The sequence below is a fragment of the Talpa occidentalis genome, unplaced genomic scaffold, assembly GCF_014898055.3.
Source record: "Talpa occidentalis isolate TD23 unplaced genomic scaffold, MPIMG_talOcc4v2.1 talOcc4.11, whole genome shotgun sequence".
Taxonomy (NCBI): Eukaryota; Metazoa; Chordata; class Mammalia; order Eulipotyphla; family Talpidae; genus Talpa; species Talpa occidentalis.
Window position 1 is genome coordinate 78,084,379 of NW_023601104.1, and position 19,718 is coordinate 78,104,096.

A 19,718-nucleotide genomic window follows, 5' to 3' on the forward strand; every position below is an offset into this window, starting at 1 on the left:
GCAAAGCAGGCAGATCTAATGAAATACACTGCTGAGGGGAGCAGCGGGCATGACAAGAGAGGTCTGCTGTGCCACATAGGTCAGCTCCCTGGCCGGGGATCAAACTCATGCTGCAGTGGCTGGCTTGATAGTGCTGAGACTTTAACCACTGTGCCACCCGGGAGGCCCTGGAAAGATTTTTAAAAGGCAGGGAAGAATATAAGCCAGAGTAGGCAAACCATAAACTATACCTGGAAAAATACACAGGACACCAATAGATGAAAAAGAGGAAGGGAGCCCATAGGAACTGAAAGGTCCTTGGAGCAAAGGTGGGGCAGGGGGACTCTCCCACACCGTGATGTCCTGGGGGAGACATGTAGATGCCATGAACGTGTGCAGAGATGCCTCTTGAGGTAGCTACATGCCTGGTGTAAACCAGATGAGCTTTGACACAAGGGTTCTTTCCTTGTGCTGAAATATCTGAGTTTTGTTTCCATTCCTAACCAGGTATTTGTGACAGAGGTTTGACTTTAAAAAAAAAAAAAAAAAAAAAAAATTATTTATTTATTTATACAAGAACCGGGGTACAGGCCAGATTCATGGGAGGGTGAAAGGATTCACCAGAGACAGAGTGGGGAACAGAACAGGCAGACTGACTGAAACACACTGCTGAGGGGAGCAGCAGGCGAGACAGGAGAGGTCTGCCACGCCATGTGGGACCCTCGCCAGCCAGCCGGGATCGAACCAGCACTGCAGAGGCTGCAGACAGTCTCACAGCGCAGCACTCAACCGCCTGCACCACCAGGGGAGGCCCATAGGCTTGACTTTTAACCCTCCTCGTTAGGGTGGTATTCAGACAGCTTCTAAAACTGCCTGGAGGTGGGTCCCGGGGCCAGCATGATGCCCCAGGTCACCTCTCTGTATGGCCAGCTCAGCCTTCAGTCCACCTCCAGGGTTCCTTCCCATCTCTCTTCATCTTTGGTCCCTGTGGGTCTCCATGATGAGGTGGTATAGAGGCCCCCTCTGCCCAACTATTTCTCAGTTTGTGAGTAATCACATGGCCTCTGCCATCTGCACTGGGACGACACTTGAAGAATGACCCCAGGATGCTGGTCCTTAGAAGGAGCCCAGGAGAAGGACCACCTGCTGGCTCAGCCCTGCCACCTAAGCGCAGCCAGAGCACTTGGGGTTCAGGCTCGTCTCACACATGTGCTTCACCATCAAGGCCTGAGAGCCAGAGGAGTGGGTGTCTGGCGGGGGCTCAGAGCTAGTCCTGTCATCACCTCTTGTGCCTATGCCAGCGCCTTCCTCCCGAGACAGGAGGACCACATTCAGTCTTGGGGGAAGGAGCGTGTGTGAGCACGTGTGAGTGAGCGGGGACTAATCTACACCCCCAGCATGAATGCATAAACCCAGACTTAAAGAGGGTCCCCTCTGATCCATGACAGGAGAGAGGATAAAGAAAATAGAACAGCCAGAGATAAAACGTATAGCCCAAGAGCTTTTAAAATCCTCTCTGGAGGCCCAAATTCTACTTTTATGATATTCAGCATAATTGGATATATGGGGAGAAGCTCAGTTTTAAATCATATAACTTTAGGATTCTTCAGTCACCCACAACCAGGTTTCTTCCCTTTCCCTTTGTGTTCATTCCTTCAGCCACAGCTATCGTTTTAGCCCCTTCCCTGACCCAGTACCAAGGATTCAGAGCAGAACGTTTTTTTACCCTTACCAAGGGCAACCATGTAGGCAGTACAGAGTCACCTGTACTGTGTTCCATGTGGGGGCAGCTCCTGGGAGCTGCAAACTGGGGCCCATCTGCTGCATTGGCCACCCTGGGGTTGTCCCTTCTGCCCAGAAGTGATCTAGAGCACAGGCAATTGGCACTGGAGCATGGGCAGAAAAGAGAAAGAGGATGGTCAGAAGAGATGCATTGCCAAGGGCCTCTCCCCTTCCATCTCCTGTGCTCCACGCATCTCCCTGAAAGGGATAGTGAGATTGGAACACTTTTGCACAGCACCCTGAAAAATTTGCCAGTGAAGTAGCCAAGCAGTTGAATTTATACGGAGCTTCAGAACAGAAGAGATGTGGGTATTTCTTCCACAACTGCAAAGTGCCCCCTGGATTCTTTATGGAAGGATACCTGTGGTCATATTATGTAAGTTGAAGCCTCCTTTGATCAGTTTCTTCTGGGTGAGCTTGGAGATGAGGGAGATACATTCCCTCCAGGCCCTGGCAGAGGCATGACCAGCCCCCTTTGCTTCAGACACCCGGCCGCGTGATTGTATGCTCCCTGTGGCACCCTGAGCTGGGCCCAGGTTTCCACTTGGCTACGTGGGCCCTTGGAGACTGTTTGCTTGAGGCCTTGGGGGTGTATGTGGTCTCTCATCCATAGGTGGGGAGTTCTCAGTTCCGAAGCAGGGAGCGCCAGCAAGTAATCGGGCCTCCTCACTGTGTTCTCCTGAATGGTGACAGGAACTCCTTGCCAACTTTGCCCCCTCTTCATTTCCCGGCTACCACCTTTGTCCTTCCTGGCTCAGCATCCTCTGCCACGTGGCAGGGCACGAGTTAAAAATCAAAACCTGCAGCAAAGAGCGTCCCCCGTACATTTTTTATGAGCTGTAACGTCTCCTGAGAGAACGTGGTTGTTCTTCTAACCTGCAGATTGATTATCCTAGTTCCACACAGTGTCAGCTGAAGAGAGAAGCAATTAAAGAGAGCGCAGGGGAGCTGCCAGGTTCGCCTGGAGAGCTCCCATCTCCGACAGTTGCCCTGAGTCCTAGGGAGACCTCGGAAGGTTCACTAGGCCCGGCAGGATTTACCGCTAACCAAACACATGATTAATCTGAACTGAGGTGACTCGTACCCTGCCGTGACAATCTGCAGCCTTTCAGCCACTGCCCAGTGAGACAACTCGGCTTCTGTGGGGCTGATGCTGATGGTGGCACCAGAGGGTCTCAGCCCCACCAGAGATAGTCAAGTGGAATCCGTCGTTCCTGTGTCTCTGCTGACCAGTAGAGGGCACAGAAACCCTTCCTTCTGCATGGAGTTTGCTTTGCTCTGGGAGTGAATTAAAAACTCGATTTTCCTAACCATAAAAATCCTACTTGATGAAAAGATAGGTAAGCTAGAAAGTGGGGGCGCTGCCCAGATCCCTGGCAGACTCCAGAATGACTACCTTGCTTGGTTCCTTTTGTTATAGCCAACCGTGAGGAAAAAACCCACTTCCCATCAGCATCCAGTGCAGAGAGAGAGGAGAGGCCTCCAGGGCAGCCCTGGACTGCCCATAGTCCCGTCCACAGCCACCTGGACTGGTGCTGTGTGGGCCTAGCACGCTTCTCTCGGAAGGCCCATTTCAGCCTGCATTCCTGAGCCCTTGACACGGATCACATGCCAGCACGCCGGCTGCCTCTCGTGGCTCTGACAACTCAGGCGAGGCAGGACAGGTGGTCTTCCTGATACCAGCATGTCCTTGCGGCTTGCCAGTCACGACAGCCTTTCGGCTGCAAGCACAGAGGCTTAGTGCAGGATGGGTGGGTTTGACGCTGCTGCTGGTGGCCCCCTCCCTGCTGGCGTCCTCAAGGAGGAGCAGTACCTGCAGGCTTTTGATAAGAGCAGAAGCTGCTCAAGCCCCACCAGTGCCCCGTCGCTGTAGATGTGCAGAGGGGAGCTTTTGTGGTTCTTTAGAGGGGCGTGTGGCTGGGCAGCCCGGGCCCGGAGCTCCCCGCTCAGGCCTGTGGGCTCGCAGATGGCAAACACAAACCAAAGCCTGTTTTGAATTTCAAATTGACACAAAGGTTTTTCAAAGCCAGTGATGGTAAACACATATGGGATATCAGGATGCTGTTGTGACAGCATTTTTGCTGTCACCTGAGAGGGATAAGGCAGGTCATCTCCAAGGCAGACAGAAGGCAGAGAGGGTCCCCGCGCTTGCGAGGAGAGAAAAACTGCTGTCTGGGGACTGGCGCCCCCCCTCCTCCTCCGTCCCTCCTCCCTCCCTGTCCCCTCCAGCACACCATTGTTTCTCTTTGTATTTTTTTTTTAATTCTTGGTTTTCTCTGACAAAGGGAACCTTTTAATTTTTTATGTAAAAGTTTATTAAATTTGATTCTGAAATTTCCATTTACATCAGCTGCAGACCTCTCGATACCCAGCTGAGCGGTGTTCATTTATGTGGCTCCCCAGTCGTCCAGCCAAAGGGTTCCTGTGGTCTCAGGAGCCACAGGGAGCCCCAGACTGCTGGGTCCTCAGGCTTTCCCAGAGGGGCGCCATGGCGCCTCCTCAGAGCAGACTGGAGCAAGGAGCAAGGGACAGAGGGCAAAGCCTTACATGACAGTGATTGAGGGAGCAGGAAGTCCCCCCTGGGGTCATCCATTTGTGTGAGAAACTGCAGCCCTGGTGGGCTTGGGAAGGACACTGGTCCAGGGAAGTAGCTTCCAGCCTCGGACCCAGCCGGAGGCGACTCCCTGAGATGGGGCCTTCCTCCATCTGCCCCCTGCGAGGACTCACTGACAGTCTTTGATGGGTTATCCATTAGCGCTCCTTCCAGGGCTTTGGAAAAAATCAGCTTTTTCCTTAGGTGCTGGGTTTACTAAATCTCACCTGCCAAACACAGTGCTCCAGGACATGAAGGCCTGAGAGGCACTGTCAGCACCAGTGGGCCATTTTCACCTTTACATGTCCAGCCACCTCCTTCCTTGCACGGTGGACCTGGAGGGTGGGGCAGAGAGGTCTCAGGGACAGACCTGGCAGATGGAGAAGAATTTGGACCCTGCCAAGTTGCAAGGATCCTCCTGAACAATTGGACCAGCTAACACCTCCTTTCAGGCACTTCCTGCCCACCCCTCTGGCCTCTGGTGAAGGACCCACTCAGTGTACTTCTACCTGGAGAGCCAGAGGACATGTGCACCGAGCACCTGGGAACAAAGAAAGGACTGGAATTGAGCGTGGGTGATGACAGACAGCTGCTGCCCAGGTACCTCGGGGAGAATGAGATGGGGTGCAGGGGGTTGGGGCTGGCCCTGTGTTGAACCTGTAGCCATCACACCAGCCAGCCCCTTCACTCTTCTGCCCTCAGCACCGGCAGCATTTCAGGGTCTAGCCTGCACAGGAAGTTTCTCAGGCTCGTGTCACACATCTCCCCACTCTGTAGGCGTTTTGCAGATGAGGGTAGAGATGCCAGAGAGTACAACAATGCAGATGGTGGCATTGCCAGGATGAGGACAGGGCTGTACTTCTGATCTTCCGGTTGAGTGAAGTCATTAGGCTATTAAGTTTCCTTTCTGCCTCTTGCTCTTCAGGATCAATGAGGGAGCCATGATGCTTTTCTTTAAGGAGATCATTAGAATCACAAATGGAAAATCGGAGGGAGACTTGGAGACACACACACACACACACACCCCCCACACGCACGCACGCATGCACGCACACTTTCTCTCCTTGTGGACTAAGAGTTGCATTACCTCATGTAGCCACTGAGTGGTGTGTTTGGGCCATGCACTTGGCTCCAAAGACATTTCTCTAAACAGCAACAGAAAAACATGTTTAACCTTTTTTAAAAAAAAAAAAAGAAGTACATCTTACTTTGGGTGAAATTCGATGACAGATTGAATGCACTTTCCACCATGTCCTGGCTCCACTTCTCTTGTCTTTGTCCTTTCATTGACTTGACTGCATGTGATTGCCATGACTATGAGACCCGCATAGCCAGGGGACTGTCCTCACATCTCATTGATGGGGAAATTGTGCACCACTCAGACCTAGATTCTCCTGCAAGTCCTCCCTAGGGTGCTTGGAACCATCCTCAGGACATGGGGAGCAGATGTCCAAGCTTTGCCTCTAGTCACTGCTGCTCTCAGCAAAGAACTCACACCCAGCTCTCCCAGCAGCCTCCACTATGCTGATTCTCAGGGGTTCACAAGAGGCAAATGTGGATGTGAAATGGAGATTTTCTCCCTGATGCTTCCTAGAGATTTTCTTATCAGAGTGATCCCCCTATGTGCCTCTTCAGCTTTGTTCTAGATGAGCCATCTTCTATCCTACAGCTGTTTATTGAGATCCTTACATAGGCTAAGCGCTGGGAATCAGCTCAGTTTCTCCATCTAGAACATGAGCAGCTGGATCCCTCCAGCTCAATTTTTTTTGTGATTCCCAGATTCTGTCTGCTTCTGTGATCTTTCATTTTTTTTTTTCAATGCCTCCAACTGATCCCAACTGCATCATAGCATCCATGTGGTTCTTAACCAGGGGTGATTTTGCCTCCCAGGCACATTGGGTAATATCTATCACGTTTTTGGTTGTCACATAGTGGGGGTGGGGCATCACTGCCTTTAAGTGGGTAGAAGCAGAAGTTGCTGCTCAACACCCTATGATGCACAGGGCAGCCCCTGCAACAGCATCACCCAGCCCAAACTGGCAATAGTGTTGAGGCTGAGAAACCCTGATGGAGAGAGAAAACTCTGGTAACCAGAAATATGGCAATCTTTGGATATGAGCTGCTTTTCAAGTCTCCATGATGGTGGAGCCCCATTTGCATTTTCAGTAGTCTTTGTAACCTACAAAGTGATAGCAGGGAAGACTGGGGGGGGGCACAGTGTGAGTTTTACAGGATGTCATTCCTGGGGACCACATCCAATGGCGTCCATTCTTTGACTGAGCCCCCTGGAACTGACTGTGTGTATGTTCCACTTTAGGTTCTGGTTGGCTGTCCAAGATCTCAAAAAACAACCCCTCCAGGATGTGGCCAAGAGGGTGGAAGAAATCTGGCAAGAGTTTCTGGCTCCAGGGGCCCCAAGTGCAATCAACCTGGATTCTCACAGCTATGAGATAACCAGCCAAAACGTCAAAGATGGAGGAAGATATACATTCGAAGATGCCCAGGTTTGCTTATCTGCTCAGACGGTTCTGTTACAAGCCATTCATTGGCCCATCCCACCACCTCACCCTGTACTATGAGTCCGAAGCATTGCATGTAGTGAGAATTTCAGGTTTTATTATTTATAAGGCCATCAGCAGAAAGCATTCCACATATGCACGCAATGAAATTCTAGGAGGAATTAGTGGCATTATTACATAGGAATAAACTTTGTAGTTATATGTGTTATCATTTCCAGAAAAAATCTCGAGAGTTTTATAAAATCTCAACTCCATTAATAAGTCAGTCATAACACATCAGCGAAGTGGGTAGAGGTGTCACGGGGCCATGAGTCCAGGCCATGTCCAACTGTCACGTCCATGCTCCACATACCACCAGCAGGACCCCCAGTGTGCTTTGCTCTTTGGGGAGCACTCTGCATTCCAGGCCCTGTACTATGGGATGAGATGCCACAAAGAACAAACAAAAGCCTTAAGGAGGTTACAACCTAGTGGGGGAGTTTGAACAACAGAGATGTGCCTCACGGTGTGAGCTCTAGGAGGTGAGGAAGCCATCATCACAGGAGGCACCCCTCACTCTGTGTGGTCCAGTGACAGCCCAGATGCTGGGGCGGATGGCAAAAGAAACAGAAGCCACCCCAGACAGTAAACTTTATCTTGAGGGCTGGGAGCCACCATTTCCAAAGATAAGCATCAGATCCGTTTCTTACTTCCTGGCCCTTAAGTTTCATTTCCTCCTGCCATCCTTCATCCTACCTCTGGGCTTAAGGTTTTGCTCTTATCTCCTCAACTGCCTTCATTTCTCGCACCTGTGGGGTCCCCTGTTGAAAATTGGGCAGTTCGCCCTCCCATAGACATTCTTATCGCACTTGGGAAGCTCAGAGGCTCCTAGGCAAGTAATTGCATTGTGTCCCACATCATTTCGAATTGCTTTGTCATTTGCTCAGAACTTCAGAATGGAAACATTCACCAACCTCAACAGTATAATTATCTTTTCTCTCCTGGTCGTGAACTCCACTGAATGCCTATGCCAGGTGGATTTGGTTTGTAGAGTTCATTGTCTTCACTTTATGAAATCATGAGTTCCTCACACCCTTTGCAACATCAAAGCAAAATGTTTGAGTCATGATAAATCTCTTTTTTTATTGGATAGATGTCTGTATGTGCATATGTATATGCTCCAAAGGACATATTGACATAACCTGTTGAGGAGGGTAATAGAGAAATTCCATGTGGGAGGAGAAGCTCCATAAGTGATGGAGAAGCTTTCTGATTGATGGAGAAGTCCCGGGTAATGAAGAAGCTCCCTAGGTGAATGATCTGAAGTGCAAAGTTCAACCATTCATGAGGCCACTACTCAGAACCTTGACGCATCAACCCAGTATCATCACACTGCACATAAGATAAGAAAGGATTTATTTTAATCTTGTATTCTGGAAATGTGTAGACCTGTGGAAACAAATCTTTAGGGACTGTAATCCAACCTCAGCAATCGTTAATATAAGACTGAGTTCATCATCTATGTCCACACCCACTTTTCCAACTACAACTGAGTTATTTTAAAGCAAATCAAAGACATTGTATCACTTCACCTGTAAATGCTTAGGTTTGTATCCCTACATGAAACTGGCATGACCACAATACCATTCTCATATTTCAACAAATTATCAATATACCTCAGGCAAGACTTCAAATTTATAGTATTTCCATAAATGCCTATTATAGAAACCTAATTTAAAATCAGAATCCAAATAAGGGCCACATATTCCAGTAGATTGCCTATGCCTTTAAGTGCCTTTTAATCAACAGGTTCCTTTTGCAGTGTTTGATGAAAAAATTATATCCTTTGTCCTATAAAGATTCGCACAGTGGATTTTTTTCTGATTGCAGACCTGTGGTTCTATTTAATGTGTTCTTCTACCATCTGTATTTACTATAAATTATAGTCTGGTTTAGATATGTAATCAAATTTATAGGGTTTGGGGGCAAAACCATTTCACTGATCGTGTTGTGCACTTTTATCAGAAGGTACATCATGTTTGACTATCTCTTTTGATGATCTTAGCTGTCATAGATGTTTATCATTTAGATTCATTTTTAGTAATTAAGGATTAGTGATGTTCTGATTCTATCATTCTTAATTTATTAGCTGAAATATAAATAATTAAATGTATCTACTATTTGTTATCTAGTATTACAGTGAATATAGGAAAGATGCAGTAATTGACTCTTTCCCCTTTTTTGGCCAGTTGTCAAATAATGTATGGTTTACTATTCTCATCCAAAGGTGAACAATTATGATCTTTAATATTTTTTTAGTATGTTTGTAAGCTCATCGGATTAAACATATTTGGTGTGTTTTAATTCATTTTGTTTATTGTTTATTGATGGGTGATAGCATCTCTAGCCAGTTGGCTCCTTCTGACATGACCCTCGTAGCCTTTGATATTATCTAAATATCAAGGAAGCTAAGATATTCCAGGCTCTGTTGCAGACCTAGAACTAGCCATGTCTCCATGGGCTTTTGTCCCCCTTAGTGGGAAATGCTTTATAGAGACCATAATCTAGAAACTTCAGGGTGCTCATTGTTCCTCACTCCTAGATCTTTACAGAGGACAGAGTAGGAAATAAGTGGTTATTGTTTATAATAAAAATATACCATGAGTTCATACTGATTCTTTTTCAAATTCAAAACAATAAGGATGAGTTATTTATAAAATAAATATCTGTGCCTACTTTCTCTATGATGAGAATACTGGTTCTCAAGACAGCATAGATAACAGCATCAGTTTTTCACACCAGTTCTCACTGACTTTATTCTGCATTACCACAGAGCAATCCTAGTGCCAACAGCAGCAGCAACAATATGATTACCATCAGGCACTTAATTGTTGCATAGTATTCTTTTGTGTGGAAGCACCACAGTTTAGTCAACCAGTCCTCTGTTCTTGACATTTATATTGTTTCTAATTCAAGAAATATTTGATAGGGAAACTTAAGAAGTCAGCACATTGTGCCTTAGCGAGTCGTGAATACACACCTTCCATTAGTACCATGCCCTGCATGTCTCAGGGACTTCCAAATACATTATATCACATTCTTGAGATTGCACTTCTCTAATTCCTCACTACCTGTTAGGATTAGTCGCCTATGAATTCAAATGAACCTTCTTCCTAAACCATTTTCTGACTATAGCCTGTTCCCTTTTGGTTTTTAGTGTGTTCCCACCATAAATACACAAAGTGCATCTGACTAGCCATAAATTCCCCAAGTCATCCTTCCCTCATCTGTAGAAGAGATGCAGTGGTGCCTACCATAGGGGCAGAGAGTGGGGCAGGAGACATGAAGCCTTCTTAGGTAGTTAACTACCAGTGTCTGGCCCGGAGTAAGATGGCAAATATTTACTATTTTCTTTTTCGAATGTCAGTACTTCTGTTTTTCTACTTTTATGTTTAGTACCAAAAAAGTCAAGTAATTGCATGTAACCTTAGCACCCAGAGATGACCCCTGTTTTGTTGTATTTTCTTCCTCAATTTATGTATACTGGGTGATTCAGTAGCCTGCCTTTTGCACAAAACTAGGGGTTGGTTTAAAACTCTAATTTTTTTTTCTGTAAAAGGACAGATAGTATAAATTGTAAGCTTTGTGGGTCATACAATCTATGTCACAAATACTCAGTCCTGCCCTATGAAAGTAAGCACATTGTAAGAATGTGACATTTTAAACAGCAGAAATGAATGGGTGTGGCTGTGTGCCAAAAGTATTATGGACACTGAAAGTTCAATTTCATGTAACTATTCATAAAATATTACTCTTCTTTTGATTTTTTTCAACCATTTTAAAATGTAGGAGGAAGGGTTGAGGGTAATGTACTAGAGCATTGGCTCTGAGCTTTGGTGGGGAGTCAGTGAAACTCATGCACATGTGGAGGTATGAGGCTGTGCTCCCCAAATTACATAGTTATGTAGTTGAATGACAAACCAATTTTATTTTTTTAAAGATTTCTTTATTTATGCATACAAGAACTGGGGTACAGGCCAGAGGTGCTGGGGGGAGGGTGAGAGGATTCACCAGAGACAGAGTGGGGAACAGAACAGGCAGACTGACTGAAATACACTGCTGAGGGGAGCAGCGGGTGAGACAGGAGAGGTCTGCTGTGCCGTGTGTGTAGCTCCCTGGTGGTGATTGAACTCGTGCTGCAGTGGCTGTGAATAGCTTCATTGTGCTGCAACTTAACCCCTTTTACCACCAGGGAGTCCCACAAACCAATTTGACTTAAAAAAAAAAATAAAAATGGGAAAATCATCAGTTCACAAGACAAAAAGAAATAGACAGCAGACAGTAGTTGAGCCACAGGCCATATCTGAAACCCCTGAGCCAAAGGAAACCAGTGAAATGCTTTACAAAATCCACAAAGACAGACAATAGAATATTGAGAGTATACTGTAAGCGCAGTCTGTGTGGAGAGTAGGCTGAGGAGACATCCTCTTGGGGCAGGAACAGCAGTGCACCAATCAGAGAAGGATGGGGCAAAGTGGGACTGAGCGGACCTTGGGGAATCAGCCAGCCCTGGACACTCAGCCGGGGAGTTAGCCAGCCCTGGACACTCAGCCTGCCTTCCCTTCCCACCCAGTACTGAGCCTGCTCCCTGGTGCTGGCCGCAGGTATGCTGCCAGGTCACATTCATCCTGGATTATTAGTGCTGAGGGCTTGGTTGTCATACTGAGACCTGGAGTCATTCTGATCCCTAAAGAAGGGCCTTGAACAGGGGAGCCTTGAACGGGCTCCTATCCTGTGTCTGCCAAACAGTTTACCTGGGATTGTACAGTGATGTGCTTTAATCTGCTCTCCTTTGTTTGTCCATCTGCTAAGTGGGAATTGTGACACCTTTGAAACACACACACACACACATACACACACACACCATTGAACTACTGAGCTCCTGGTGGCTTCCTCAGCTAGTCGTGATGGTTCTTGGAGTTCCTGGTGTTGAGCAGAATGCTAGTGTAAGTGAGCCTGTGTCCTCCTGTTAGGGGTCAGTAGCCAGAGTGAAGCCTCAGCCAGATTTATAGACTCGCTTGAATTGGGGGCTGAGGGTGAGGTGCAGGCTCTTTCAGAGGATTTTGGTTTTTATCTGGCCACATGCATTGTTGTAGCAAAGTTAATTGCCTGTGTTTGCTTCCTGTGGAAATATTTCACAAGTCACCCTGTCAGCACGGTCCCAGCATTTGCACTTGTGTTTTTGCTGATCCATTTGGGTTTTTTGAAAATTTGGGCCAAGACCAAATCTTCCATAAAGGTCTGTGGGCTGTGACCATAGCCCTCAGCCATTTGCTGTATTGTTCCAATTTCAAAAATTTAGCCTTGTGAAGGGAGAGAAAAAAAAAACAAACAACAGAAAAATGGGCCATGCTTTTTTACTCAGTTCTTTATGCTAGGAGTTGACTCTTATTGGTGGGTGGCACCACAGCACCCATGTCGCCACCTACCTGCTGTATGGTCTCAGGCAAGGCCCTTGGTCTTTTCTGCTTTAGTTTCCTTGTCTGTGAAATATGGATTTTGGGGGAGTAGATGAGCTAATAACTTTGAAAATTCTTTCAATGTGTGAACTCGCTGAAATGAATGAGTTTAGTATTAGCTGAGGTCCAGGTTCAATCAGAAAATAATTCTCTGAAGAAGATATCTGGTCTTGGAAAGAGTTTTTAGGGTGAAATAGAATTATGTAAGAACCAAATCAGGGGACCTAGAGTGTCATCCTAAGGAAGTAAAATTTCCTGGTCTACAGATTGTAGGAAAACATTGAAGATTCTGAGCTACAGGTGGATGAATTGGATGGTGGTGGGCAGGGTGGCTGGAGTCAAAAGAGATCTGGATCTCGGGACATGTTGTCTAAAGCTGTGCTGGCAGGTTTTGGAGAGAAGGATGAAACCACAGGAAGTAGAAAGAATGAGGACTACCTCTGAGGGCATTTACCTCTTTCCAGAACCCCCACGGGCTCCAGGAGGGAGATGGGGTTGACTGGCTGATACAATAGCTGCCTGGCTTCAATTTTAAAAGTCTCAGAGCATCCAAGGATGTTCCAAGGACTATGTCACTGGGTCAATTCAATCATTTGTCCATCTCCCTAACCATTCATTTCATGAACATCCTTTCTCTCACTCAAGTGTGAGACCTTGACCTGTGGGCACAAAGTTCTATACTGAGGAAAATTACAAAGGAAATAGGAGGCCCGGGTGGCTTGCTGCCATCAGGCAGAGCTTGTCTAAGAACATGGCATTCTTTACAGACAAAACAAGCCTCAGAAAAACACTTCATGGAGATTGAATTGGATTGAAAATCTGTCTGTCAAGTGGATTGACAGTTGAATGGGGATTGAGGCCCAACCCTCCACTGACTTTGGTCCCTGAATATCCTCACCTAGACTTCCTACCTGTCTGAGCCCCACTTCTTTAGCTTTTATAAGTCCCTATGACACCAAAGCAGTGTTCTGCACATGGCTCAGGTTTTTTAAAAAAAAATGCCCTGACCACTTAATACAGACTTTTAGCACCCTTAGTTATACCTATCCATTAAAAAAAAAAAAGCTGGCAATTTTCCCCTGACTTCCCACTTATACAAAAGCTTGCCAAACCTTGGGAGCGTATATAGTAGGTGATCAATAAACACTGGTTACATTAAATTTCTACAATATGCCAATTCAGCAAAACTGGGAATACCCACTAAGATGTTCTAGACATGGGGACTAATTGGCTGCATAGGAGGGTCCTTCCCCTTAAGCAGACCTCCATTTTTTTTTAAAGATTTATTTTTATTTATACAAGAGCTGGCGTACAGGCCAGAGTTGCGGGAGGGTGAGAGGATTGACCAGAGATAGAGCAGGGAGCAGAACAGGCAAACAGGGCCTCCCCGGTGGCGCAGCGGTTGAGCGCTGGGTTGCGAAGCTGCCCGCGGCCTCTGTAGCGCCGGTTCGATCCCCGGCTGCTCCCCGGCCACCAGAGGAGGGTCCCACATGGCGCGCAGACCTCTCCTGCTGCCCGCTGCTCCCCTCAGCAGTGTACTTCAGTCCCTCTGCCTGCTCTGCTCCCCGCTCTGGCTCTGGTGAATTCTCTCACCCTCCCGCGCTTCTGACTGTACCCAGTGCTTGTATAAACAAAAAAAAACAAACAAACAAATAAATGAATAAATAAATAAAACATGCCTCTATTAAAAAAAAAAAAAAAAAAACAAGGTCAAAAAAAAAAAAAAAAAGAACAGGCAAACAGACCAAAAGCACTGCTGAGGGGAGCAGCGGGTGAGAAGGAGAGGTCTGCCTCACCATGTGGGATTCTTTCTGACCGGCTGGGAATCGAACCAGCACTGCGGAGGCTGTGGACAGCCTCACAGCACTGTGCTCAACCCGCTACGCCACTGGGGATGCCCAGCCCTCCATTTAAGTTACCAAAACTCTACTTGGTCATCATCTATGCAGAGAACCATCAAAGAGCAACCTCAAAGCAAACTATGACTGAGGGATAAAAGAACTGAGAAAGATACCATGAAGTCTATGCCCACTTTGAACAGACAAGAAGCTTCGGGTCAAATGTTTCTATTATTAACTCAATTTAGACATTGAAAAGCAACTTGATTAAGGGATGCAAGGTTTCTAATGTTTGCTTTGTTTGAAAATCAGAGCCCCAAGGAGTACACATTTAAGTTTGCCCCAGATTACTCACAAGTGGAAGTCCTCCAGCCTGGTGAAGGTTGTTAACCTTTGCTCCAGTGGTGGAGATGTGGGCATTGTGTGCCAGTTTCACAAGACTGCACCATGTTTCCTGATATTAATCCTCAGCTGGAGGGTACTTCCCGGTATATTTCCCAAGCCAGACATATTTTAATAAAGAATGCCATGGCATTGCTTCTCCAGGAATTACTCATTTTATTCTGTGGGTGGTTTTATTTTAGGGAGATGAACTGCAGAGGGAGGGATGCATTTTGAAAAGAACAAATCAGTTGTTTGTGATCCGGTTCTGTTTATTCCCACACAGACTAGTAGTTCCTGGAGAGAAGGCGTCAGGGAACTACATTCCAGAATTTCTTTGTTGATTCTTCAGAGCATAGATTTCTTGCCCCAAACCGTGTGACCTTGACTAGAAAAAGGAAAGCACTTGCCTAAGTTAAAACTCATGGCATTTGGGTAGGTCAAAGGCATTATGCAAAGCTGTCTTTGAAGCTGCCCTTTTCTAAGAAGAAGGATTGAGCATCAGAACACTCTTCCCTTTGGCCAGTAGAATTGAGCATGTTTATACAAATGCTTGGCCGGGCAAAGGCAAATGATAATTTACTGTCTTATGGCTTGATGCTGCATTATGTGGAAGTAAGGGGTCCCCGTGTCCTGCTTCAAAGGACAGAGAACTGTAAAAAGGGCTTCCTGCTTAAGATCCACACGCTCCTAAGATGGTCATCCAAAGCCGTGTTCCTGAGGACAACACTCCTTCACTCACTTTAGCTCACATCTTGAAGTGTGTCCACATTGCAGTGGCATCTGTGCCACTGCCCCTTCTGTGTTCAGTTAGCAGGTACTCAGGGCGGGACGACCTTCTGTCATCCTTCGACCCATGCTGAAGAAAAGGCTTCAGCTAACCAGGCCTGAGGCCCAACAACCTTTGGTTTAAGATACTCAAGAGCCTTTTGGAGAGTGAGACTTCAAGGTCTGGGTGACTTTAATTGATACAGATTCTTGCTTATGATTTCCCAAGGACCTCAGTCCTCAGCGCTCTGCCAGGTTGAGTTCTCCCTTCAGGTATCAAAAGCACGAGTGTTCTTTATGAGGTGACAGAGCTGTGTTCAGCCAGCGCCATCGCTGACAATGCTGGTGGTGAGTGGTTCCCCAGTGGGAATGGTCAGCAGTGGTCACATCTGCTACTAGGTTGACTCAAGTCAGGAGAAAAGGCCCCTCATGTTTTTGCCTAACACATGTGGAGGACTTTGTCTCTGTCACACAACACCGACTCCCCTCCAAACCGCAGCCCAAGGACAGTGAAAAGCAATCTATTGCTGGGGAAGTAAAGAGTGAGCATTGGATTCACATGCTCTGGGTTCAAATTCTGCCTCTTTACAAGTCAGTTAACAAGTCAGTTAACCTTGTAGAATTTCCCTGTCCTCATCTATGAAACAGGATTAATTAAACCTGAACAGCCATTCAGAGCAAACAACAACAGCAACAAAGACCGTGTGCCTGGGCTCTGTGCCCCAAGCCTCAGCTCTGCCTCTCGGCCCCCAGGAATCGCTCGGTCTTTGGTCTCATCCCTGGCCACCACACAAAGGCCAGTGATCATTACTTTCTGTGTATATAGTTGTCATAGTGCTTTCATTTATATTTCTCCTTTATGTGCTAGGGCTGGAAAGGGGCAGAGTCAAAACCTAAATCCAAGCTGTTGACTCCCTCCCTAGGCCCCGCCATTGCCACATGCAGCTCACCTTCTGCCCTCAACCTCGTCTTTCTTCAAGGGGCCAAACAGTCCCAAAGTCTGGAGGTTATTCCAGGAAGCATGGGCATGGAGGGCAGAGAGGAGGCGCACACACCTGCACAAGCAAAACAGGACACTTGAAATCACAAGAAGGGCTGTTGGCAGCTGTGTGATGCGCCAGCCGAGTGGCTCCCCACTCCAGGAGGGTGTTCTGAAGCTGGGAAATGAGATCTCAGCCATCGCAGGAACCCACAGCCAGGAGGAGCACATAAGGGTGCTCGTGAGTAGCTCAGCTGCTCCTGCAAGCTTGGGACCCAAGGGCCCAGGCATTTGTCTGAATACCTTCTCCAGTGCTTGTGAGAATCACTGTGTTTTGTCTAAAAATAAAAGAGATTTCCGAATGACGACTATGAACGACAAAACCCTGATTTGTAGCAGGTGTGGTGTGGAGACGCTTGCTCCCTCCAGCACCCACATTTTTGTCTCGGTCCCCACTGATTCCAGTTGTTTTTCTTTCTTCAGGCAAGCAGAGATTCCACCCTGAGGCCAGGCCAGAGAAAGGAAATGGCAGTGGAGGTGGGGGGGTCTCCTCAGTGTGACCGGCCCCCACGCTGAGCGTGCTGGCTGTTTAGTGTAATTTAGGGCACTAGAGCCTCGATTTCTCAGTCTCCATGTATCAGAAAGGTGGATATGAGCCCTGAGTTCTGCTCTTTCAGAATAACTCAATCACCTCTTTATTGTGGGGTGGGGGGCAGAGAGGAAGGAAAGGAGAGAAGCAGGAGGGAGGAACAAAAGAAGGGACAAAGATAAGAGACAAGGAATAAAATGGGGAAAAGAAAACTTCTTTTTTTCCAGCCCCTTAGAAATCTTTCTCAGTGGGGGTTTGCTGGTACTGCCAGTGGCTCTCTTGCTCTTCACAGATTCTGGATGTACATTTCCCTTAAGACTGGTTGTCTGCAGAGCATGGGGAAACAAACCAGAACCCCTCATAAATCAGTAGAGGTCACTGCCAAGAGCTTTGTACACTTGCTGTCCCTGGCAGTGATAAACTCATTGCATTTGGGAACTGGCCAACGACCCTGAGTCCTATCTTAATTCTCATTCCCAGAAAAACCTCAGCTCTCCCTTCACCCACTCCCTGTTTACTGTCTTTGTGTTTCTTAGACAAAGCTGGCAAGGAGGAAGGAGCAGAGTTCCATAACTGGGTACATCAAAGCTCCATTTCTTTGCTTGTGGGAGGAGAGGAGTGTGGAGGAGAGCCACGGATCCATAGGCTGTGGAAAGCGTGGCCCGGGCCAGGGGGGCCTGCCGTCATGGGCTCCCACAGAGGTTCTTGGATTATTCTTGTGCCTGGCATCATCAATATGGCTTTGAGGTTGGCCCCTCGCAGGGTAATTTGAAACTGTCATAGTGATGGCCAAGCGCTAGCAGAGGCTGCCCCTCCTACAACCCCCCTCCCACGGGGCCTGTTCTCTCTCCCTGCTTTCTGCCCACACCTCTGCCACCTTGGTTCTGATGTGGGAGTTGGCCATAGGACATGGGCGTGGGGGGGTGATGAGAGTGCTGTCCAAACTGCTGCTTGGCCCCTATGCACCCCTGGAGAGTGGACTCGCCACTGTCTGCCCCACCTTCCTCCCTGGGTTGTTCTTCTTGTTCTGGGTGACCAGACTGTGAAGTTGCAAGATCAGACTCCTTGGGGGACACATTTCACACTGTCTTGTCTTCCCATCCTGGTGAGGATCCTTCTGGTCAATAGACAACAACTCCAACCTCTGGCAGGGCAGGCCATCCCCCATCACACACTTCTTCTTTGGGGCTCTTAGCGCACATCTTTGTGCATTGATCTTGCCTGATGGAATCTAAACTTTATGGCCACAATGACCTCTTTTTTTTAAAAAAAAAAATTATTTATTTATTTATACATGCACTGGGTACAGTCAGAAGCGCGGAAGGGTGAGAGAATTCAGCAGAGCCAGAGCGGGGAGCAGAGCAGGCAGAAGGACCCAAGTACACTGCTGAGCAGCGGGCGGCAGGAGAGGTCTGCGCACCATGTGGGACCCTCCTCCTGGGAGCAGCCGGGGATCGAACTGGCGCTGCAGAGGCTGCGGGCAGCTTCGCAACCCAGCGCTCAACCGCTGTGCCACCGGGGAGGCCCCACAATGACCTCTTATTTGGGCTGTAATCTCAGTGCCTGATACCGAGCCTGCTATTGCACCTAGCAATTCTCAATAAATGTTTGCTGGATATTTTTATCATTAAATGTTTAAACATGAGCTTTCTCCTGCTCTTTTTCAATGGAAAAGTTGTTTATTTTAATGGCTGGACTTTTCTTGCCCATGATGAGACTGTAGGCATTAGCTGGATTGGAGGGAATTTGTTTAGAATGACACCAGAAGGCCTAGGCAGGAGAGGTGTCCTTACTCCCCTAAGGACAATAGGGGTGTCTTTTGTGAGATACACCTGGAGACTGACGTTCCTTTGAAAAACAGAACAGTAAGCAGTGACAAGTTGCCTTGGAGAGGGGTTTGGAGAAGGTCCAGCCATGAGTGACAAACCTCTCTAGATGACTCAGGAGCCACCTGCCTCTGCCAACCAGACAGAAGCAATGCCTAAGACAAGAAGTAGACAGTGAGTCATTTTTACTATGTGTTAACATCTGTGCCTAAGATTTAAATGTTAGAGCTATGTAAAGTGACAACAAATGAAAACAAAACAAAATGATGTCCCTCATTCTGGGCTCTGAGGCCATCAGGGAGGAGCCAAGATTCTCACCTGCATCTTCTGCTGAGCTGAGCGTGAGTCCACTCTCCTCCCACACAGAGCAGGCTGCCTCTGACCACAAACAGAAATGAGTATGGAGTCTGCAAGCATGCTGAGCATTCAATCAAACCAGCATTTCAGTGAACCAAGACACAAATGTAACTTCAACTAACATTGGCCCCTGTGTTGGACATGGCATCTATAAGGGATTAAAACACATTGTTCCCACCCTCAAGGCACTGAAATGAGAGTGTGCTGGATTTTCATCTGAAACTTGCAGAAAAACATTTAACAAGGCAAGTTCTCACTAGGTTTATAAAATCAGAACACATCTGGACCATCAAAGCAGTCTCAGACCCAAGTCACTATTTAATTTCACTTGGCTTGTTATATTGGGCCCATTGCCATAAGTAGGGTCCTAGCCTGCTTTTATAAATATGGGGGCATCTCAGGAAGAATGAAGCTGGTGGCCAAAGAGCTCTGCGTCTGGTCTAGCTGAATCCATATGGTGGAGAACGATCCACATGTAGTCAAGGTGTTTCTTGCTCTCTGCTTTCAATTTCTTCTGAGCTGGCACAGGAGGGCGTGCTGGCCAGCCCTTGCCATTCATTGTCCCAGATTCTTCTGGGAGGCACCGGCAGTTTGGGGGGAATATCTCTA

The 19,718-nt window shown here is 47.3% G+C and overlaps 1 protein-coding gene across 14 annotated transcripts in view; it reads left to right on the forward strand.

Moving 5' to 3' along the window:
• Positions 1 to 19,718, forward strand: part of RGS6 (regulator of G protein signaling 6) — a 511,546-nt gene that overhangs the window by 463,088 nt on the left and 28,740 nt on the right. For all 14 annotated transcript variants that reach the window (XM_054691397.1, XM_054691396.1, XM_037503635.2 and 11 more), the window contains one exon: positions 6,672 to 6,858. In XM_054691397.1, the coding sequence (XP_054547372.1) occupies positions 6,672 to 6,858 (187 nt within the window). The remainder of the gene's footprint in view (positions 1 to 6,671; positions 6,859 to 19,718) is intronic.